General features: G+C 41.6%; 9 protein-coding genes across 9 annotated transcripts; 3 read left to right on the plus strand and 6 right to left on the minus strand.

The window, feature by feature from the left end:
• Nucleotides 1-860: 860 nt before the first annotated feature.
• On the minus strand, nucleotides 861-1227 carry BDF20DRAFT_820763 (uncharacterized protein; the record flags this gene model as incomplete). Its single annotated transcript, XM_053077561.1, has 2 exons — nucleotides 861-1002; nucleotides 1154-1227. Coding segments are annotated over 2 exons (216 nt in total), but the record flags the coding sequence as incomplete, so codon positions are not given.
• Nucleotides 1228-2451: 1224 nt separating this feature from the next.
• Nucleotides 2452-4667, minus strand: BDF20DRAFT_875596 (amino acid permease-domain-containing protein). The gene has a single exon (XM_053081330.1). The coding sequence runs from the start codon at nucleotides 4321-4323 to the stop codon at nucleotides 2611-2613; it is 1713 nt and encodes a 570-aa protein (XP_052935855.1). The 5' UTR covers nucleotides 4324-4667; the 3' UTR covers nucleotides 2452-2610.
• Nucleotides 4668-5755: 1088 nt separating this feature from the next.
• BDF20DRAFT_574815 (protein ACT-4) lies at nucleotides 5756-7260 on the minus strand. Its single transcript, XM_053075786.1, has 4 exons — nucleotides 6544-7260; nucleotides 6285-6420; nucleotides 5959-6205; nucleotides 5756-5858 (listed from the first exon to the last, which is right to left on the minus strand). Exons 1-3 carry the CDS (start codon nucleotides 7164-7166, stop codon nucleotides 5975-5977), a joined length of 990 nt encoding a protein of 329 aa, XP_052935856.1. The 5' UTR covers nucleotides 7167-7260; the 3' UTR covers nucleotides 5756-5858; nucleotides 5959-5974.
• Nucleotides 7261-8969: 1709 nt separating this feature from the next.
• BDF20DRAFT_836357 (uncharacterized protein) lies at nucleotides 8970-11365 on the minus strand (the record flags this gene model as incomplete). Its single annotated transcript, XM_053078948.1, has 4 exons — nucleotides 8970-9715; nucleotides 9798-9972; nucleotides 10052-11155; nucleotides 11261-11365. The coding sequence occupies 4 exons, from the start codon at nucleotides 11363-11365 to the stop codon at nucleotides 8970-8972; spliced, it is 2130 nt and encodes a 709-aa protein (XP_052935857.1).
• Nucleotides 11366-12148: 783 nt separating this feature from the next.
• Nucleotides 12149-13733, plus strand: BDF20DRAFT_913890 (uncharacterized protein; the record flags this gene model as incomplete). Its single annotated transcript, XM_053084120.1, has 6 exons — nucleotides 12149-12264; nucleotides 12387-12420; nucleotides 12544-12759; nucleotides 12836-12940; nucleotides 13047-13372; nucleotides 13460-13733. The coding sequence occupies 6 exons, from the start codon at nucleotides 12149-12151 to the stop codon at nucleotides 13731-13733; spliced, it is 1071 nt and encodes a 356-aa protein (XP_052935858.1).
• Nucleotides 13734-14315: 582 nt separating this feature from the next.
• Nucleotides 14316-16883, minus strand: BDF20DRAFT_836359 (uncharacterized protein; the record flags this gene model as incomplete). Its single annotated transcript, XM_053078949.1, has 4 exons — nucleotides 14316-16191; nucleotides 16270-16484; nucleotides 16554-16638; nucleotides 16768-16883. 4 exons carry the CDS (start codon nucleotides 16881-16883, stop codon nucleotides 14316-14318), a joined length of 2292 nt encoding a protein of 763 aa, XP_052935859.1.
• Nucleotides 16884-17541: 658 nt separating this feature from the next.
• BDF20DRAFT_875606 (uncharacterized protein) lies at nucleotides 17542-19838 on the plus strand. The gene has a single exon (XM_053081331.1). It carries the CDS (start codon nucleotides 18036-18038, stop codon nucleotides 19812-19814), a length of 1779 nt encoding a protein of 592 aa, XP_052935860.1. The 5' UTR covers nucleotides 17542-18035; the 3' UTR covers nucleotides 19815-19838.
• Nucleotides 19839-20053: 215 nt separating this feature from the next.
• BDF20DRAFT_875607 (uncharacterized protein) lies at nucleotides 20054-21327 on the minus strand. The gene is made up of 5 exons (XM_053081332.1): nucleotides 21241-21327; nucleotides 21074-21181; nucleotides 20802-20986; nucleotides 20644-20709; nucleotides 20054-20573 (listed from the first exon to the last, which is right to left on the minus strand). Exons 1-5 carry the CDS (start codon nucleotides 21305-21307, stop codon nucleotides 20247-20249), a joined length of 753 nt encoding a protein of 250 aa, XP_052935861.1. The 5' UTR covers nucleotides 21308-21327; the 3' UTR covers nucleotides 20054-20246.
• Nucleotides 21328-21485: 158 nt separating this feature from the next.
• BDF20DRAFT_875612 (uncharacterized protein) lies at nucleotides 21486-22549 on the plus strand. The gene is made up of 2 exons (XM_053081333.1): nucleotides 21486-21802; nucleotides 21885-22549. The coding sequence occupies exons 1-2, from the start codon at nucleotides 21515-21517 to the stop codon at nucleotides 22263-22265; spliced, it is 669 nt and encodes a 222-aa protein (XP_052935862.1). The 5' UTR covers nucleotides 21486-21514; the 3' UTR covers nucleotides 22266-22549.
• Nucleotides 22550-22671: the final 122 nt, after the last annotated feature.

Consider the following 22671-nt stretch of genomic DNA (forward strand, 5'->3'; position numbering starts at 1 on the left):
AAAAAAAAAAAAAAAGAAAAGAAAAGCAATAAAGGTGAACCAAGTAAAAATATAACAAACCACGATTTTACAAAATAATGTGAGAAATAAATCAAGAAATAGATGATGATGATGATGAAGAGGATAATAATAATGAAGCGAATATTTAAGGAAATAGGTAATAATATCATCCATAAACAGTAAAATAGATGACTTTATCAAACTGTGGATGACACAATGGCAGCTGTATTGGGTAATAAGGGAGAAAATGCCGACAAGATGGCATCCCTTTTAAAATAAAATGGACTTTGATCAGGGGGAGTTGCCGTGGTTGTGGTAGTAGTAGTAGTAGGTGGTAGTGTCCAGATACTATGACTATTGGCATAACCGGGTGCTTTGAATACATGTCGAGCTGAAGTCGTCGTCCACAGATCAACATGGCCGGTATTCTGTTGACCCAGTGTAGTCATAGGATGGAAGAGAGGGTGGAAGGTCTGACGATGGGCGGCGAATAGCAGCTCAGCTGTCTCTTTGTTTTCATTGAATAAACTGTAAGATGTCATCATGGACTTGTTGAAACGAGCCGTAGCAGCCAGCATACCGGCTTGTTTTTCTTCTTCCTCGGCTGTGAAAAGGGGCGACGTAGGAGCTGTGGAGGAGGAAGAAACACTGGAAACTGAAGTTTCATCCGGGTGCAATGCAGACGCAGTGGATGAAAAAGAAGAGCGAGTAGAGCCAACAGCCGTCGTCGTCGTCGTCGTCGTCGTCGTGCTACTGCTGCTGCTGCTGCTGCTGCTGTGATGAAAGAGAAACGGTGGAGCAATGGCGGATAACGTATGGGTGGGAACGACCAAGGCCTTGGCACCATACAAAGTTTCATCATGGATGAAATTACAGCGAACACCATAAGAACAAGTGCCTGTTTCGTGAAAGGTTCTACAAATATCCGTCTTGTATTTAGCATGGCGCTTTACACATCGAAGTTCCTCTTTGCCATGAGCGAAACGGCATTTCTTTGCATATCTGGATGAACCATTAAAAAAAAAAAAAAAAAAAAAGGATGAGCCAAAGGAAATCATTGTAGCACACAATGCTGTGTAGCAGGCCCATCGTCCATGGTTACTGTCACTGCTCCTGCTACTGCTACTGCTACTGCTACTGCTTTTTCATTTACCTGCAATTGCCCATTTCTTGCCAGTTTCTGCATAATTCTGTCTTGTAAAGCTTGTATTTTCTTTGATCCAGCATTTTTGTAGTAGTGCAAAAAAAAAAAAAAAAAAAAGATAGCGTCGTGCTTCTAGATGTCCTCTTTTTTATCTTTTTGTAAGGTCAGAATAGTAAGATGAAAAGCTTAAATTAAAAAAATAAAAAAAAAAATAAAGGGAACGAAAAAAAAAAGAAAGGGAAATAAATTAAAATAGGTGCATCCTTTATATACTTTATCAGTTTATTTACAAAGAATAAAAAAAAAAAAAAAAAAAAAAAAAAAAAAAGGTTGTTTGGACTCTATGAATTAAAATAACAAAAAGTACGTATATATCCTTATTTATACATCAAAAATAAGTTGGCCCTTTTTTTCTCTCACACTCACACTCACACTTTTTGGCTCATTTTCATTACCCCCGAGCATTTCTCTCTTGCTTTGAAATCACACAATAGAAAGGTCCGTGAGCTACAGTTTTCCAATGGCTGGCTGATCATCTGCAAATCGTGTCACCTTTTTTTTTTTTTTTTTATTCATAACAAATAAAAAAGAAATTAAAAAAGCATTGTTCCCAATCGAGACTATTTTATTATTGTAAAATGACAAAACAACAAGGAGAGGTCACTGCCAAAATGAGCACACAACCAACCCTTGGGTTGCTTTGCTCTACGACCTCTCTATCCTAAAGAGTTGAGTGATGAAAAGAATGGATTTCTGTCTAGATGAATTAGGTTCCGAGCCGGTAGGTTGGCTAGAGTCACACAAAAGGATGGAGGATACTCCTTTTTATGTAGATAAAGCAGTGAATCATTTTTTTTTTTTTTTTTTTTTTTTTGCGCTCGTTTCGAGTAAAAAACCATGGAAGGAGTATCAGCGACGACGGTAGGTATTTCTATTGCTACATCTGAACTGCTGCCTTTCCCCTGCAGGTACAACCTTATTCTTGCTGTGTGTGTGGAGAGGAGACGAAGGGCGGGCAGATAGACATCTCTTTTTTTTTTTTCTCTTTTTGCTTTCCATGCGTAAGAAGAATATTTCTTTTACCGCCCGTTGGATGTGATCCACTCGACTTTCACAGACCCCAGATCAGCCCTCACGCCAACAACAGAGTACAAGTTGTATGGATGAATAAGCTTAATTGTTTTGTACCCAAAAGGAGAAAGGGTTGGCTCACGAAGAGAGATGGAGACCCTCTTTTATTTTTACTCTATTCCTCTGCTTTATACGGAATCTCAAGCCTATGGACTTTATGGACCTTTAGTCACTGGAAAAAAAAAAAAAAAGTAGAATAAACAATATTTTTTTTTTTTTACGGCCGTTTTCCAAAAAAGGAGAGCACGCTCTTTATTTTTTGTCTTTAGAGATGGATGGAAGCATAATAGATACAGGAAATCATTTGAAAGGATGCGTGTGTATATAAAGTAGGTCTAAGCGAGAAGAGAGATGCATTTGGATCCAATCCGTTTCCATAGAGGCGTCCCTTCAGCATCAGCATGAGCGCTACTACTATCATCCCCTTCGTCTTTACGGATATTCAGCACCGTGTTGGACAAGGTACCTGTTTCGAAATCCATCTCTTCCGTTTTGACAAATCCGCCACCACGTCTGTAGATTTTATGACCCACGTAGAGAACCACAGCCAAGACGAGACCAATATAGGTCGAGATCACACCCGAGGCGGTCGGTGGCATAAACGACTTGTAGCCCTGACCAAAGATCACAATCGTACCGATGACAATGACAAAAATATCACAAAAGGGGAAAAAGGGAGCGACATAGGGCAAAGCGTTGAGCGAGCGTCCCTGAGCCAAGTAGCCTTGACGGAAACGAAGGTGGGTCACAGCGATAGAAACCCAGGTGATCAAACCCGCCAAGGAGGTCAAGCAGGTGAGCCATGTAAATACGACACCGGAGCCAAACAAGGACGTCAAGAAGGCGAGACAGCCGACAGCACACGTGGCCAAGACAGACCAAAAGGGAATGCCCCAGCGGTTGACACGATGGAAGCAGCGGGGAGCATAGCCGTCGTTCGCCAGGGACAAAAGCGTGCGCGAGGAGGAATAGACACCCGAGTTACCCGCGGAAATCATGGTGATCAGGATGATGGCATTCATCATGTCGGCCGCCCAGGCCGCACCGGCTTTCTTGAACACGAGCGTGAAAGGAGAGACGGCAATATCGTCCGCGCCCGACATCAGGTTGGGATCCGTGTACGGGATCACGAGACCGATGATGAGCATCGACAAGACATAGAACAAGACAATACGCGCAAACACTTGCTTGACCGCGGAGGGCACCGTCTTTTGAGGGTTGGCCGACTCGCCGGCCGTGATACCGACGATTTCAACGCCATTGTAAGAGAAAGCGGCCGTAATCAACACGTTAAAGACACCCAAAAAGCCATTCGGGAAAGCGCCGCCGGGCAAGTGGAAGTTGCTGACGCCATAGGTCACGCCGCCGGCTGCCCCGGTATCGACACAAATGCCCACAATGATAAACACAACAACAATGACAATCTTGACAAACGAAATCCAGTATTCGACTTCGCCGTAGCCTTTGACGGAAAAGATATTGATCGCGAGCAAAATACCCAGACAGATCACCGACCAGATCACACTGTTGACCGATTTGACCCAGTATTCCATGATCATCGCGACACCCGTCAGCTCCACCGCGACACCGATCGCCCAGTTGGCCCAGTACACCCACCCCACCGTAAAACCGAGCGAGTGGTCTGCAAAACGAGTCGCAAAGTGAGAGAAAGAGCCTGCCACAGGAATGTAGGCGGCCATTTCACCCAGACTCATCATGACGCAAAAGACAAGAATGCCCATGAAACCGTAGCCGACAATCGCACCGCCAGGGCCGCCTGCTACAATGGCTTTCCCCGACGCCATAAAGAGACCCGTGCCGATCGTGCCTCCAAGCGCAATCATTTGAATATGACGCGCTTTGAGTCCACGTTTCAATGAATGGTGTTGTTGTTGTTGTTCGTTCTGCTCTTCCATACTGCTGATCTCGACATTTATTTTTTTTTCAAGATCAGCGCTGTCGTTCATAGTGGAGACATCAGAAGGAGAATGATGGATCTCTTGGAGGATGGTTTTATCAGTAGAGTTGTACTTTTTGATAAACGTCATGGCAGCAGAGGGTTGTTGTTGTTGTTGTTGTTGTTGTTGTTGTATAATGGGTGACAATGAGAAATCCCTTTGGGGTGTTTAACGTGTCGAAATTGAGATGATTTTTGAGAGGAAAAAAGAAAAGGTAAAATGGTAAACTTTTTCTTTCTGTACTTTGTTGTGGCCAGAGACCCGGATGCTTTTGATGAATCTTTTTTTTGTTTTGAGTGAAAACGGGAAACAGGTTTTTTAAAAGAGCAAAGCTTTCAAAAAAAAAAAAATTGACAAGATGAAAAAAGAATTTCAAATCAGACGAAAAAAGAAAGAAAAAGGGATCCTTTTATATACAAAAGGTAAAAAAAAAAAAAAAAACGGGGAAAAAAAAGATAAGCCTATCTATCTGTCAAAAAAAAAAAAAAAAAAGAAAAAAAAAAAAGGTTTTAGTATTACACATTCTGCTTCTTATTGCACCATTTTCTTTGGCTATTCTATATGCAATCATGGGTTGGATCTCCTCCCTGCCAAATCAGAAATCAGGCACGAATCAACCGTTGTTTGCGTTTTTTTCCTTTTTTTCTTCATTCAATAAACTCGAAAGAATCAAGAAAACGCGCTGTGCATTTTCCATAGACTTGGCATCAAACCAAAAAAAAAAAAAAAAAAAGAAAGAGAGCCGATCATGATAAGGTTTTCTCACGCATGAAAATCTCACTTTATAAAAAGACTACGGATTATCCCCCAAAAAGGGCGGGCCTTTGATTGTTTGATCTCTATCTTTTTTTTATTTATTTTTTAAAAGAGATGGAATAAAAGGCAGCTGATTGGTTCCTCACATTGATTCGTCAACTCCACACTTTTTTATTGGGTCTCTCTTTTTTTTCGTCGGTTACGAAAGGGGGCTATCACAAAAGTCTTTTTTGGTTTTTACCAACGAGATCACTCGTACATTTGTCCCAGTGTATTCTGCTGAGCCCACGTATTTCGTATCGAAGGAGTCCATCCTTCATCACGTCATTCAATCGCTTCTTCGTATCATTCCTTGCCTTGTCAAATGTGCGCGCCATTCCATTGTACAATCGCGCCACACATCACAAGATGCGTTGTCTATCTATCTCTATATCAACAAAATAAGAGATAACAGAGCACGTTTTTAAACAGTTTCGTCACTGCCATCTGTCTTTTTCTTTTTTTTTAAAAAAGAAACAAAAAAAAAAAAAAAACGACAGCCAAGGGGTGGGCGTGCAAGATGTACAACGTGTCGTCAAGTCTTTGTTCGCGTTTCGTAAGCGGCGTGTTCGATTGCATACACTTTGGACTTTAGATCAAATAGACTAAAATAAGAAAGAATATACATAAAGTATGTTTTACTTTTGTTATGGATGACTCTAGGGCGTGAGTGTTTAACCAAAGGATAATGTAAGAAGGGCTTTAAGCACCTCTTCCAACAAAGATGACATTAGACTCGTCTTTAGTATATGGGTAATAAGCGGGGGAGGTGTTTCTGTCATAAAAAGGCAAATAGTAAAATCATGATTTCCTTCCTTGCAAGAGCGGGTCTGATAGAACAAACAGAAATAGAGTATTTTATCAAAGTCAGAGAGTTGGTTTTAATGATGCTTGATATTCAGATTTGACTCAGAAGGATTGATTATTTACAAAAGATATTCACTTTTTAAAGGCATTTCCTATGAACAACGGTAGGTCCATATTCATCGTATTCTTCCTTCGATAACCACCTTTGCTGAAACGTTGACAAGGAGGCTAAGATAGATCCACCCATCCAGACCAAATAGTTCCTTTCTGGGGGTGCTATAATTTTGACTTTCATGGAGCAAGGGGCGAGACGTGCCATTTCTATTTGTAAGCGAGCTGCTAGTTCAGGAAACAAGGTATTGCCTCCCGACTAGCCCATTCGAAACAACACAAAAAATCAGTCAATTTCTATCCTGCTTCTTTGCCAGTATTTATATTGCATACTCTACCAATACAATATTATAGTTTAAATCCTTACGAATATCCACATCACATCCCATAATGGAATTGTAGATTGTTTCGTGTATACCAGGTCCCTCGAGACCCAGCAGCGATGGTTGAAATAGGACTTCAGGAGCTTGGAAACTTGTCAAATGAAAATCAACCGGAACAAGTCAGAATGCATGTATCGAAATAATATCTCTCTGGCATGAGGGCCTCTCCCCTTTCAGCCATTTTAGAGAGGCATTTTTGTACAAAATGACTTACCGTTCATTACCAACGGTAAAGTGCCGGCCGTCAGGTAACTCGTATGCTTTCTCCAAAAATTCATTCGTTGAGTTTTTCTCTTCAAAGTCAAGAGCTACAAAGCATAATTTTTCCTTTATATCTCGAACAATCTCCCTTTCCGCCGTTGTAGTAAATGAGTAACCGCTTTCAGCTAACATGAGTGCCATATGATTAGTGATATCGCGGCCAGCCATGTCTAGGCTAGAAATTGCACGAGGTAAGGAGTAGCCTTCATAAATAGGTACACTATGAGTGACACCATCACCTGAATCCAGGACGACACCCGTTGTTCGTCCGGAAGCATAGAGCGATAGAACAGCATCGATGGAAATATAGGCCGCGGGAGTTGTGAAAGTCTCAAACATGATCTGAATCATCTTTTCACGATTTGCTTTCGGATTCAACGGTGGTTCAGTTAGCAGCACAGGATGCTCATGGGGCGCTACGCGTAGTTCGGTGTAGAATGTATGATACCAGATTCTCTCCATGTCCTCCCAGTGGGTAACGATACCATGCTCAATAGGGTACCGTACATTTAAAATATCACGCCTCGATTGTGCTTCATCGCCAATAAAAGAGTCTTTTTGCTCCATACCGACCATAACATCACGCTGCTTAGAATAACCTACAATGGAAGGAAATACCTTGATCACAAAAAGCGTTTTGAGTACCGCTCATTCAGCAGAATGTCATTTGTATGTTGGGAAGTTCTCAGTCTATTTACAGCTCGAGGTGCATCATCGCCTGCAAAACCTGCTTTACATAAACCAGAACCATTGTCTATCACCAACTATACAATGAAATGATAAGTTCTTACTCTTTTTACAGAAATTAGATCGATGATATGGCTTACGGCAGTAGAATCTTTACTCATGTTGAAATTTATAATAGAGAATAATTGTCTGGAAAAAAAAAGAAAAAAAACAAAGGGAAGAAGAAAGAAGAATGATACTCGGCCCTTTTCATGCTACCGCAACGATTTTTATTTTACGCTACTAATTCTTACTACGGGCTAAGTTTCGAACACTTTCCTTGTCGTTGATCGGAAGCCAAGCATCGAAATTTGATTGTAAAACTTTTGTTCATGGTGAGCACCACTTTATAGTATTACCTTGTTCATCCACGGGAGGCATCAAAAAGATAAATTTCCGCCCTAAGCGAAAAATCCCAAGCCAGTTTTGACGCACTTTGCAGCGAAAACTGTCCACCAGACTTCTTCCTATGCAGAGCTCTCCTGTTCACGTCACATTAGCTACTGCTTTACTCGGGACTATTTTGCAGCTTACAGTCTTTCTCACTCTCCACCTTCTTTTGTGAATAAAGCGGATGACTACTTGATGACTTTCCATTCCCTAGAGAAGTGGGTTTCGAGACAAAGAAATCTAATTCTTTGATAAAGACCCCTTGTGATGCCAATCTATTCTTCTTGAAATGACTTGCTCTCTTTTCATACCATGGGTATCTGATCCCATGTATGTTTCAGAAACAGTCTTTAACAGCAATAGCAAAAATAATCATCGGTTGAGCGTGCCTATGGCACTTGACACGAGGGCTCAGTAGTAGAGGTGTGATTGTAATGACATCTGCCATCCGATGGTTCTTGGTTGTATTTCAAGCAAAAAAAACATTAGGTAACAGTACAAACGGTCTTCAGGAGCCACAGCATGTTTTTGCGTAGAATGATGGCATCCAACCTCTCTATAGCGCCCCTCCCCCCCCCCAATAGCGAAAAAAATAGACCCTACTTGATAGGATATTGATTTTATTCTACTGAAAACTGTAAAGTACCACGTCCATCGAGCAGAACTTTTTGTCAAGGACCCGTTGCTTATCTCTCTCCTTTGGAACGTTGGAAATGTAGCTTGATAACTTTATAGAAACCTTGTCCTATTGACATCCCCTCTTTAAGTCTTGCTCATCCACTTTGACTCGATCCAATCAGCGGAATGAGTAACGACAGTATTGAATGAGGACCGAGTAGGCATCTGTGTCTTTGCTGCAGTAAGAGACGGCACTACTTGCTGATACGTTGACATGTTCTTTCGCGGAAACCCAAGAGTGACCTATTTTGTAGATAATTTCAGTTTCCATTGTCTTTCTTTACTTTGTTTTTAATTTCATCTAAGCTTTTCGTGGTTCATTCTCTCTTGTGCCTTCTTTTTTTTATTATTTTATCCCTATAGCAAAAAACTAACAAAAGACCCCTAATTCATATTTGAAACGAGCGATAGGTTTATTTATATTATGACAAAAAAAACCAAGTATTTTGTTTTTTTTTTTTTTTTTGTTTTTTTAAACAAAGGTATTTTTAACAAAGAAATAGTTACTATTTCTTTTCTTTTAGGGGGAAGTTGTAGATAAATAGGTTAAAAGGAAGGAGGTATAAAAGTCAAGGATGGAGATACTTATTGCGGAATGGTATAGTTGTACATCTTGACGCTAAGACTGAGTGATTTCCATAAATAATTCAATCGGTCCCTTGTTTTAAGGAGCTCCGAAGCAATGGCTTCAATAGTGTCAAAGTGCTTGTCGCTGTCCTTGTCGCTGTCCTTGTAAGCAGACTTTAGCATCTCACGATATTGCTCCAGAAGGTTTTGGTAGGAAGTGGCTCTTGTGGGCGGCAGGGTAGTAGCAAGAATATTCATAAAGGTGGGGTATTTGGTCTTGAGGATATGCTTCAGTTTAAGGTATCTTCTTTGCATCGCATTGTGTCGCCTACAGTAATGAATGAACCTTTCTTGGGAACCAATCAGCGTAATTCGTATGGATTCAGGCTGGTAAAAGTTATGCTGAGGAGGGGAGGGAGTAACAGCAGCATGCGTTTTAGCCAAAAGAGAGCGCACAGAGGCCACGCTTGGAGAAGGGCGAGTCTTGGGTGTGGAGGAGGCAGCAGGTGGAGAAGGGCGGGTCCTGGGTGTGGTGGAGGCAGCAGTGGGAGAAGGGCGAGTCTTGGGTGTGGTGGAGACAGCAGTTGGGGAAGGGCGGGTCGTGGGTGTGGTGGAGGCAGCAGGTGGCATGACCGGAGTAGGTTTCCTATGGGCGGTACCGGGTCTAGCAGAGGATCTCTTCAAAGGAGGCGTGGGACAACGAGCCGGGGGAGATTGCTTTTGCTTTTTAACTCTAGGAGAGCTTGTTCTTTCTTCAAGTTCACCTATAAAAAAAAAGGGAAAAGGAAAAGGAGGCTTATAAGTAAACAAATGGCTTTTTTTTTTTTTTCTGCGAAAAAGACTTACGTTTCTGCTTTTTGCTTGCCTCCTGTAATAAAATAGCAGCTTCTTCAATGTTATACCGAACGATGTCTCTGTCTTCTTCGTTATAGAATGGCCAATCGTCTACCATGATTTCTGGATAATATTGAGGTTTGAGGCAATATTTTCTACGATCATTTGCAGTGATTTCAATACCGCACTATTAAAAAAAAAGAGATGACATGAACGGAGTGAGTTGGAAAAGCAGAGACATTTTATGAGAGATTGAAAATACGTACAGCTGTAACAATATTCGTTACATCAATAGAGTTCACTTTGCGCGCTTGGTTTCGACTCAAGTAATTGACCAAAGTGGAAACACTTGAGGGGCGAAGGGCGATGCGTTGCATAATACGCGTGTGAAGAGGATATTTTGCTTCTGTGGGAACATGGGAGGCTACTTTTTTGCTAGCAGGCGAAGGGGCTTTCTTGATGGGAGTAGAAGCGCTGGAGGCCTTTTTGTGTACACCGGCAGGCGATTTAGCAGCTGGCTTTTTCATGTAAATATTGACGGCAGGAGGCGTTCTTGTACGTGGCGATGATTTCGGTACAGGTAGACCCGATGTTTGGGAGCGTGGCGTGGCGGGGAGACCAGGATTTCTGTGAGAGGGTCCAGGCGTAGTATCCATGAGAGGCGCCACTTCTTTGCCTTTGCCCTTATCTCTTCTTTGAGGCGTGGCAGTGGGAAGACCAGGATTTCTGTAGGAAGGTCCAGGCGTAGTATCCATGGGAGGCGCCTCTTCTTTGCCTTTGCCCTTATCTCTTCTTGGAGGCGTGGCAGTGGGAAGACCAGGATTCCTGTAGGAAGGCCCAGGAGCAGTTTCGATAGGAGGAGCAACTTCTTTGCCTTTGCCTTTGTCTCTTCTTTGAGGCGTGGCAGCGGGAAGACCAGGATTTCTGTAAGAGGACCCAGGTGCAGTTTCAATGGGAGACGCGAATTCTTTGCCTTTGCCTTTATCCTTTCGAGGCGTGGCAGGGATTCTGTAGACAGAAACAGGTTCAATAGGAGCAGGCGCCACTTCTTTGCCCTTGCCTTTGTCCTTTCTTTGTGGAGTAGAGACAGGAGGAGGAGGGACTGGCTTCTTGGCGGTCTTGACATCCGTGGCTCCACCACTTCTGCTGCCTTCAGTGAGAGAGGGTACTTGACGATGATCATCATGGAGGCTCTTGTCAACTTGCTTGGGTACCTTTTCTTCTTTCTTGTATTGAACAGAAGACACGTTGGCTTGCCAGGCACGGCCCACATAGCGGAGATTTTGGGAATCAACACTGGAATAAATAGCTGAATCGGGCACGTCTTTTTGCACCTGAAGTTGGATATTCGCGTTAGGCATTGTCAAACTCTAAATACAGAGAACAAAAACAGATGAGTACTGAAAATATACATACAGTGATCTTTCTCTTGTGCAGAGAAATAAGAAAAAGAGACTTTTTGTTCCATGTCTTACCATAGTGTTAAAGTCATTGGTATCAATCTCCATTTCTTGACCATTTTGCAACAACTCCAATGTGCGACTGTCAAAATGGGCTAAAATGGCCTTTTTACAATCCATGATATGAATGTTTAAAGCAAGTCTGATATGTTTTTAGTGCGTATGTTTTTGGTAAATGAATAGAACAGAAAGACAGTTTTGTTAAGAAATAAAGCTAAAAGCAGAAGAAGAGGGTAACGTATTTCTCCTCAAGTGTAAGAAAAATGTAAGTTTATAAAGTTCATTTCTATAAGCTCATACGATGTGATTGGCTGGAAGAGTTTCATAATTGGTGCGACACACAGGAACGCCGAATCGTCCGTTAGTGAGCAAACCAAGAGCCAGCCACTCCTTTTTTCAATGTGATGCAAAAAACCGATCTACCTCTGAGCCATGAAGAAAAATTAAAATAAAAATTGAAAGCCAACCACACTGCGTGACAGATCGATGATGATGTATTTGAATAATAAGAACCTGGGGATAGATTATCTTTGGGTCATATGATCAGCTTACCTAATAAACAGCTTATCTAAACACCCTTTTTTTTTTACACTTCTTCAGGAAAATATAGACATCAAAAGGGTCTTTGGTGGACAATCGATGTCCATCGTTGAACTTATGGGCAAATTATCCATTTTTCACCGTCGCTCATCCAAAGAATCCCCGAGAAATGAATGGAACAAACCAAAAAAAAATAAAAAAAAGTTACAGTGGACACTTTTTTTTGTTTCCCAGAGAAAAGAATTTTTTTTTTATCTACCACTCTTTTTTTTTTTTTGTTATTATTTTTTTTTATTTATTGTTCCTGCCCCTTTCCCTTCACCCCCTTTACTCTTTCCTTGACTGCTTACTGCAAAGAAAATCATGCCGCCACAGGAACCCATCTATGCAGACAGCAGCAGTGAGCTTTTCATGTCGTCGTCTGCAAACTCTTCAAGCAGTGAATCACTCACTCTTTTAGGGGAGAATGCTTTGAAAAGGTAAGCTTTTATTTGATATGTATTTATTCAAACTGTTGTGTAGCGACGGAAAGTACGCCATGGTAACAAACAAATACTAAAAATGGTTTTTGTGCGATCTCTTTTCCTTTTTATTGTTCTAGAGCGGCCGACAATCTTTATACCCGAGAAGAATTAGTAAGAAAGCTACTCATTACAATATTTGAGTTTGTGGTCTAGGGAGAGTTCCCAGTATGGATGTGGGTCCTAATGAACATCACGCCATCTTGTTTCTTTTTACTATATATGTATCTATAAAAGCTGTCCTACGCTAAATGTTTTACCACTAGCAAAAGCACACGAACAAAATCCAACAGTCGATGGAAGGGTCTATTCTATTCTCTGACAAAATTACCCAGTGCTCTGATACGCTATGGCTTGTTATTTCCATTGCGATCGCTTATTCTTAGTGCCTCCACCATGGCCTTTTTCATGACTTTACCCATAGGTGTCACCCTCAAGAGTAAACGAATTGTGGTAAGTGTCGAGTGTGTGTGTGATATTCACATGTATGGATCCAACTAAAAAAAAAGCCCACTATTACTCTCCACAGTCGCTTTGTGTTAAACTTTATTGTAAAGGTTTTCTCCTGTCGTTGGGTGCGAGAGTAAAGTATATTGGAAAGAAACCAAAACTACATGAACCACATGTCTTTGTGGTAAGTCTACACTACCTCTATGATGTCGCATCGTTGGTTTTCTTTTTTATTCAGTTTTTTTTTTTTTTTTTTTTTTTTTTTTTTTTTTTTTCTTTCTTATACATAGGCCAACCATACCTCCTATGTTGATTATATTGTACTCAGTGCACATCAATATCCTCACGGCGTGGTGATGGCAAAACATGGAGGCGCATTAGGATTTTTGCAGAACAATGGTTTGAATTATCTCAACTCGATGACCTTTGATCGTGCCAATATGACTGAACGCAAAGATTTATCCAACAGTTTAAAAAAACATGTGCATAAGCCAGAGACATGGTCCAACCCTATGCTGATCTTTCCAGAAGGTACCTGTGTGAATAACGAGTATGCTGTTCGTTTTCAAAAAGGTGCATTTGAATTGGGTGTCAAGGTGTGTCCTGTGGGCATCAAGTAAGTTTTTTTTTTTTTTTTTTTCCTTTTTCGCATCTCAATGTACTCTGATGATCCTTTTTGCTCACCTCGTCCCTTTTGTATCAGGTATAGCAAGTCATTCGGTGATCCTTATTGGGATACTCGCAAAGGATTCATGTATTATGCTTATTATTTAATGACACGATGGTGGACACCCATCCATGTTTATTATTGCGATCCAATGACACCTAAATGCAATGAAAAAGCGGCAGACTATGGAGACAGAGTGAAACGTAGAATTGCAGACACCGTAGGACTGACATGTGTGAATTTTAATGGCATGGCAAAGCGACAATTATTAAAAGTACTGGCAGAGGAGGAAAAGAGAAAGACACGATAGAAAGAAAAGCCTTTGGCATGGTTGGCATGCACTCTTTCTTGTTTCCGCAATAGTACAAACACACACACACACACACACACACACTTTTCACCGTTCCTTACACTACTTATTGACACAATCAATATCTATTTACCCATTGTTGCAGAGGAGCACTGTATCTTGGTATTCCTCTTTGCCAAACTTTCCAATGACGAGGAACCCTCCATTGGCTTGTATAATATTCCATTTAGACAGTTTTAAAAAAAGCAAATTCATTATTTATATAAAGATGGATAGAGTCGACAAGAAGCAAAATAAAACTGCACCCTGATTGTCATGGCTTTGGTGAGAGAACATTTAAAGTCATTTTAATATGTTTGCTAGTTTCAAATTACTTTGTAAAGAAAGGTATAAAAGTAGTATGATGAAATAAAAGTACGAGGAATGTAAGAACTGTCTCTTTTTTTTTTTTTTTCTGCAATGATGGTATGGGTGCAAATGAGTGAAAGCAGCACTGAAGAATATGCAAAAAAGAAAACAAACAAAAAGAACATGTAACAATGGAAAAACAGTGATATTGAATGAATAAAGAAAGCGATGATGCTAGTCGTCTGATCTGAAGGACTTTCTGCGCCTTGAGTCCTCTCTATCAGAATACCCGTCGTCTTCATCATCATCATCATTTTCAAATTTTCGCTTTGTCCCAGAGCTTTCGTTATCACTCTCGTCACCATACTCCTCCCTATCTGCAACATTCTCTTCATCTTCCTCTTCCTCATCCAACTCATTCAGGATATCGTTTAAAAAATCCTCATCCTCCTCATCCTCCTCCTCTTCGTCATCGTCTGTCTCTCGCTGTTGAACGCTTGTACGCTCTATTTCGTTTGTGTCTTTATCTTCAGATGCTTCACTCTCATCGTCCTCATCACTGTCTTCTTCATTCATAGCATCATCTACTTCATCATCTGTCCAGTCGAAATCGATCGTCTCTTCTACCTTTTCCTGCCGGTCGTCCATAGCGGTCTCTCCTGCAGCACCTGCCTCTTCTTCTTCTCCATTGGACCTCTCTTTTCCCTTTTGCTTTGTAAAACGATCAAACGCTCTGTCAACTGCCTCAATATCTTCAATGTCCTCACTGTCACTCTCTGAATCTGCGTACTTATCCTGAGGAAGCTCCAGTTTGTACTTTTCCTCCTCTTCCTTTTTCCAATTCCAAACCGAGTTGAACAACCACGGCGGTGATACAATTTGAATTTTCGGATATTTACGGGCTTTGTTGACTTTGGTCGTGCATGGATGGGCTGCAATGAGATGGGTGACTTTACCTGTGAGTTCTTCCCAGCACTGGGCACCGTAGGACGTTGCCATCTTCCATAAAGAAGACGTGGTAGGGTCGACCTGCAATGGAATCACGCCTGAAAACACAAGATGACATCCCGATAACACATGACTTTTCACGCCATTCAAAATATCCGCCACGTTCGGTCGTGCATTCTCTTTTTCGACTTTTTCGTAGAATCGACAGTGTACTTCAATCAGTGTTTTTTGAACAACTTTGAGGATGGTATCTGAATCATGCGATTTAGGGGTATAGCTATTCATACTATTCGTAGCGTTGTAATGGCTGTCTGTGGAATATGGATTCGATCTATGCAGCGTTGTAGTATTAGCAGCATTAGCAGCAGCATTAGCAGCAGCACTTTCATCGCTTGTCGTGTGTGTCAAGGAAGCGTCTGCTGTTGTATCCATTGCATCGTCTGTTTCTTTGCTCTTTTTATTCTCACTTTCTACCAACTTTTCAGGGTCAATCACAGGCATGGTGGTCGTGGCGGGAGGTGGAATATGTTGATGGTGCTTAATGTCGTTTACAATACTTTCGTTCACAGCATCGTCATTGACAATGGTGGGCGTCACAGAGCTGTCCTTTTCTGTTGTGTTGGTCGTCGTCGTCGTCGTCGTCGTTGTCGTCATCGGCGTCATCGTCGCCGTCGTGGGCTCTTCCCCGCTGAGAGCACCCTTATCGGTGCTGTGGCCATCTTGCTCGGTTGTCTCATTCATTTTGTCTATCGTCGTTGTATCTGTTGTGACCGTCTCTGTCGTTTCTGTCGTTGTCGTCGTCTGTTTCAACATGTTGCTATCGTTCGCAGGGCTCGCAGCGATGCTGGGCGGCGCGTTGATATCTCCTACACCCGCAAAATATTCATAAGGTTTAATCTGTATCAAGTTTTGTGAGAAATCCCACACATCGGCACGGTCATCCAACACCACGACTTTGGTGTGATCTGAGGGAAATAAACGTTCTAATCTCTTTTTCATCACACTACCATTCTCGTCACGCGATAAAATCCGATCCCTAAACAGCTCTCCCGTGGGATCAATGACTTTGGCGACCGCTTCGGCATAGGCTCTGGTACCCATGGTATAGATATGCATTTCGTAATATTGAGAGATTTCTTTCAAGAATTCAGATAATCCAGGTCTAAGTAGAACCAGTGGGTCGGTAAGATAACATGGCTCCCTACTACTTTTTCTCCAAAGAGACCCTTTTCGAACTTACCGTAGTTTAATGGTATATTTATTCGTTCCATCCAACGAAAAAGTAAACATGTTTTCGGCTAAAGGATCCTTCTGCGCTTTATGGTCGTCGACCCATTGCGCTATATGGGGTTCCCAAGCGGCATGTAAAACAGTCTGGTCAAGATCGACAATAAGTGAAAGTTTCTTTTCTTTCAACAAACGTTCTTCATCTTTCTTTTCTAAACGTTGAGCTTCCTATGAATGAAAAAGCTTTCATTAGCCTCTCTTTCTTTCTCGGAGGGTTGTGTTCTCGTTTTTTTTTACCTTGAAACTCACTCGTACACCGTCGGATCTATGACTTATATCAAAGTGTTGGTTGTTATTATTCGCAGTGCCTTCATCACGGTCACTAAACAAGAGTAAAATAAAAAACGTCCAATGGTCGGTTAGCAAGCTTGTTATGTTGCCTAGATGACGATGTCAGACTTTTTGTTTTATTCCTCTCTCTCTTTTTTTTTTTTTTTTTTTTTTTTTTTACTCTTGGACTACAAGACTACCGCAAATGGCGCATAAATCTTTGAAAATGATTTCATGATTACAATAACCACAGTAAGGACACATTTCCGCCCCTAACGATTCGTGTTGACAAGTCATTACTTATTGAAGAAAAAAAAAAGGGGGGGGGGGTTGAATACAGATATATTATTGTTCGCGATAGAAGGGTAACTGAAGAGATAAAAAAAAAAAAAAAAAAAAAAAAAAATAAAAAAAAATAAAAGATTTATCAAAAGGAATAAATGCTTTTATTTCCCCGGTATCTTGGGGAAAGACCCTCTCAACCCCTGAGCTGAGCGATCTCGTGCTGAAAAATCTTGAGAGCAATTCACCCTCCCAAGATCGCCGTCTCGTGCTGATATCCCAGGGGAAAAAAAGTATTCTACCCACGACAGCCCATGAAGGGGGAGGTGCATTGCTCCCATCGGCTTTAGATAAGGCTTTTTTCTCTTTTTTATACAGTGTTTTGCCGTGTGTGTGCAAAAGATAAACTTACCATCCGTTTGTTCCCTTTACTCCCACTGATCCAATCTACGTTGAATGGATTGCACAGTCAACTTTGAATGCATCAGAAAACCTTTCTATTGGGAGGCATTTCTAAACCACCCATCTCATTGTAAAGGGCTGTCCTTATCTCCTTCTTGAATCATTGCTTTAGGCAAAAGAGTTTGCTTTTTTTTTTTTTTTTTTTTTTTTTTTTTTTTTTTTTTTACTCTCCTCACTGGGTGTAGCGCTATTTTAGTCCTCACATTTATTTTAACTATTCAAAAAAGCCCCCAGCGGCCAACTGCCATTCAGTGGGCAGTATCTGATCATATCACCATTCGCTTTGGATCATAAAGTTCAAGTGCAGTAAGAATGTCATAATGAAGCTTCTTATCGCAAGCGGGTGTAGCAGTCTGTGCCCCTATCCAAGAGCCACATCCTCTCTACCCGCACGCTTATGAATCTTTCCCTGTTATTTTATCTTATTCTAAATCAAACACATCCCTATCCACAACTCTGAACCGAGAACCTTGGTAATGACTCTATAGCCAAAATAAGGGAGGTAGGCTTTGCTGGGGAGGGGGGACGTCCACTGCCCAATTTTAAACGAGAGAAAGGAAACGGCAACCAGTGGCTTAGTACATCCATCCATAGTGTCGGTGTTCATGACTCATGTTGTATTTTTTTTCTTTGAGACGGACTTGAGCACCTTGCCCTCTTTACTTGAAATCATACCAACCCTCTCTCTACCAAGCCAATCTACCCATGAAGTTGACCGTCGACTTGAAACCCACACCTACATCGCTTGACATACCCGATATTCCAGGCTCAGCATCCGATCCTGCTGTCAACCCTATGGATGTGTTTAGAAATATGGTGGCTTCACAATTGGCCGCCCTCGGCAGTCTCGATCCCGTCGTTGTCTATCAAGCGATTGACTATCCTCGCTCTTTGGAAAACGGTGACTTGGCTATTGCTGTGCCTCGTCTTCGTGTCAAGGGCAATCCCGCCGCCATGGCCAAGCAATGGGCCTCGCAGTTCGAGCCCAACGACTACATCACCGAAGCATCCTGTGCCGGTCCTTTCCTCAACTTCCGCATCAACAAGACCATCTTGACCCAGTTGACCGTGCACGCCATGTTGGATAAAAAAGAAAAATACGGACACAACTCCACCGGCAACGGCAAAAAGATCATTGTCGAGTATTCCTCGCCCAACATTGCAAAGCCTTTCCATGCCGGTCATTTGCGTTCTACCATCATCGGCGCTTTTATCCGTAATGTCTACGATGCGAATGGTTACGACACCATTTCTATGAACTACTTGGGTGATTGGGGCAAGCAATATGGTCTTTTGGCCGTCGGTTTCGAAAAGTACGGCTCTGAAGACGAGTTGGTCGCCGATCCTATTAAACATTTATACGACGTCTATGTCGCCATCAACAGGGATGCCGACGAGAACCCCACCATTCACGATGACGCTCGTGCCTATTTCAAAAAGATGGAAGATGGCGATGAAGAAGCGCTCGCCTTATGGCGCCGTTTCAGAGATTTATCGATTGTTCGCTACAAAGACACCTATGCTCGTTTGAACATTCAATTTGATGTGTATTCTGGCGAGTCTCAAGTAGGAGAGGGCATGCAAAAGGCAATGAAGTTGCTCCAAGAATGCCACTTGTTGGAAGAATCCGACGGTGCCTTGATCATCGATATGGAAAAGTATAAATTGGGCAAAACCGTCGTTCAAAAGAAGGATGGTACCACTCTGTATTTGACCCGTGATATCGGTGCTGCTATGGAACGTTATGAAACGTACAAGTTTGACAAGATGATTTACGTCGCCGCTTCTCAGCAAGATCTCCATTTCAAGCAGCTTTTCAAGACCTTGGAGTTGATGAAGTTTGAATGGGCCAACCGTGTCGAACACGTCAACTTTGGTATGGTCTTGGGCATGTCCACACGTAAAGGTACCGTTGTCTTCTTGCAAGATATCTTGGAAGAGGCCAAAGAAACCATGCACGAAGTCATGAAGAAGAACGAAGCCAAATATGCCGAAATCGACGACCCTGAAACGGTCGCTGACGAAATCGGTATCTCTGCTGTCAAGATCCAAGATAACTCGGCCCGTCGTATCAAAAACTACAACTTTGAAATGGCTCGTATGTGCTCCTTCGAAGGCGATACTGGACCTTATATTCAATACGCTCATGCTCGTCTCGCTTCCGTTGAACGTAAGAGTGGTTTGGAGCTCAATCCCAATGCGGATTTGAGTCTATTGACGGAACCCGAAGCCATCAACGTCATTCGTACTGTTGCTCAATACCCTGATTTAGTCAAGTCTCTCATCAACGGTTACGAACCCTGTAACGTCGTCACTTATGCTTTCAAATTATCTCACGATATCTCTGCCTGCTTTGAAAATCTTTGGGTGAAAGGCGCTGACCCTGCCGTTGCCGATGCCCGTTTGTTGATGTATTGGACCGCTCGTATGGCTCTTGGTAATGCTATGCGCATGTTGGGTCTCAGACCTTTAGAACGTATGTAAAACACACACACACACACACACACACACACACACATAGTATGTCTATAACAAACTCATATTCTATCTAACTTTTTATTTTTTTTCTGGCCAATCGTCCATCCTCCTTTCCGTGTATTTCCCTTTTTCTACCTCTTTTTTTTTTTCTTTCTGTAAATTTACCTTTTTTTTTTTTGCCTCCCTCTCTATATAATATAAACGACTCTCAATTTCGAGCATTGTAAAAAAAAGAACTTTTTCTTCCCATTTATTGCAGTTTGTCTAGTGTTTGTAAGAGAAAAAACACACAATGATGCTTTACTGAAACAGCTCGCCTTTAGGAGAGGGGGTTCATTGGCTCGTTTGATTGTTTAATAAGTACGCTCTCATCCCATTGTCTGTCGCGCACCCCTTCCTACACGCTACTTTGTAAAGAAAAAAAGTAGTAGGCTCTATCTAGGATGCAGTGTCGCATGGCACCGCCAAACCAACACATTGAGCGGCCAATGGTAAATGGTCTCTGCCATAATGAAGGAGAGGTTTCGTTGAAAATTGTGTCATAAATGCTCGACGAAAGGCTGCACTTCCATTCCCTTCACTTTTGTGGAGTAGTTGGCTTGACATGAACAGAATACTCCCTGCCGGTGCTTCCAACATCCTTTCCCCGCCTTGAAAGTCTTTCAGTTCGACTGTACCATTGCTTGCGCCAACATCATCCAATGCTGTCCAGCAAGCCACTGTCCACTCCTTTCTATGCCTTACATCATCGTAATAGTCCGAATCCTATGACGGACAATGTGAGTTCTCTACTGTCGGTCTTTATCAGGCTCCCATTTGTTTTTCTTTCCCTTACCTTATGCCAAACAAATTGTGACTGACCCAAAGTGAAAGGAGGCTTGATGATAAACTGCTCATTCAACTGTTCATAATGGAGGGAATGCCATAAAGTCAATGTTGTTGATTCGAGAGAAAACGACAAAAAAATTCTCTGAATGATGGGGACTGACTTACAAGATAGACCCTTTGACTTGCCAACAATTGAGAAGCAAACCCGCCATACTTCTTGAGAATCAAATCAGAAGCACTGCCTGGAAATGCGTTATCCCACAGAATCGTATCACGTATTTCTTTATAAGACTGAGCTGTCGTTTTATACTCTTCATTTTCATATTCTAAAAATCCACAAGTCCAAGGCTCTGGCATACGATGGAACAATACGCTTCAGTAAAAAAAAAAAAAAAAAGCAGCTACGTTTTCGCTACCCTTATCTATTCCTATTTTACCTACTATACACCCGAGATGTTTAACGATATCGTATCCTTCATTTAACAAGTGGTTTAAAAGAACATCTGACTCTTCGTGCAGTAGAGCCAATTCCTCCTTTGTTAAGGCTATATTTTATTATAAGCGGTTATGTATAAAGGGGTCATCCTATTGTCAAGGTATTTACCATCCAAAAGAACAGTGTATCCTTTTTCTTGAAATTGTTGAATATGCTCTTTCGTAAGGTACGCCATAAGTTGTTACACGATCATCCGCCAGCAGAAAGGAAAAAAAAAAAAAAAAAAAAAAAAAGTTTTCAGCGACCCAAAAAAGCAACCTTAAAAAAAAACCTTGATTCGGAGACATAAAGACAATGAATTGTGCATAAAGTTAAAAAAAAAACCAAACTATATGTCTGTAAGCTTTGATCTCTTTTTTTTTTTTTTTCTGTTTGAATCTCAATGTCAACAGAAAAGGAGATTATTATTGATTTCAACTATTTGAGTCAGATATCACGAGAAAAATCACAAAATGCCATCCTAAGAGGAATTCTACCAGGCCACGTGAAAGCATTGCTCATCGGTAGGAAGGGTTGCACGATTGAAGGAATGAAGCAGCACTTTAAAGTGAAAATCAATATTGAAGGCGAAAGGATGATACAGATAGGTGGGCAACCGGAGAACATTGCTAAAGCTTGGACCCATTGCCTCAAACTTGTGCTTGAGCGATTGCCTTTTGTGTTTACGGCAGTAAATATGACTTTTGTTCCCCCCCCCCTCATTTCTTCGCTTAGGGCAAGCCTATTGATTTCTATTGTTGTTAAAAAACTAGGGGAGAATCAGCATCAGTTTCATGCTCACTACAGCCATGATTCACTGTCTCTTGGCTGTCAACGCTTTTGAGAAAATAGCATCTGAGAGTGGAGTGGAAATACGGATACACCGGCGCCCTTTAACGCCTGACTGCACTGAGCATATTGTAAAATTGTCCGTGGCAGAGGTGGATGATATTGAACACTCGTTAGAGAAAGCTGTCCATAACTTGTGCACTGCGATTGCGTGTAATCCAAAATATGCATTGTCATTTCCAGGAACAAAGTTCTATTATTCCAACAACCATGATGAGCCATTTTTAGCAGAGATTTCGCGTGAGGAGAAGAAGGATGACCTCGTATTTAATCCACTCTCTGTCTCTCGTAGAAAAGAAGAATAGACAATGTCTCAACACTATACCCACATTTTCATCAATAAACTTGCATCTTAATCCTATCATTGGAACTTCTATCGCTCAAGTAAAGTGTCATTGAGCTCCCTGCCAAAAAGTAAAAACTGCTGTTACAGATTCCGTGAGACGTTCATGGTTATAAAAGTTGCTTTCAGCAGGCTCTCTTTTTGATAAAACAGCCGGCCTTGTTTGAATCATCAAAGCGTTCTTTTGTCCTATGACTTTTCCCAACTATTGGCTTCGTAACTTGTGTTGTATTGATTGCTGTTGAGAGAAAGGAGTGGGTGGGAAATGTGAAGCGATCATCAATCAGTCAATACAAAATTGGATATGCTCCGAACCCGCTGCTGGGTTTTTATTTCTTAACTGTTATCCAGCATTTTGGATCAGCCAA

Source organism: Mycotypha africana (genome assembly GCF_025528875.1).
Source record: "Mycotypha africana strain NRRL 2978 chromosome Unknown BDF20scaffold_6, whole genome shotgun sequence".
Classification (NCBI taxonomy): Eukaryota; Fungi; Mucoromycota; class Mucoromycetes; order Mucorales; family Mycotyphaceae; genus Mycotypha; species Mycotypha africana.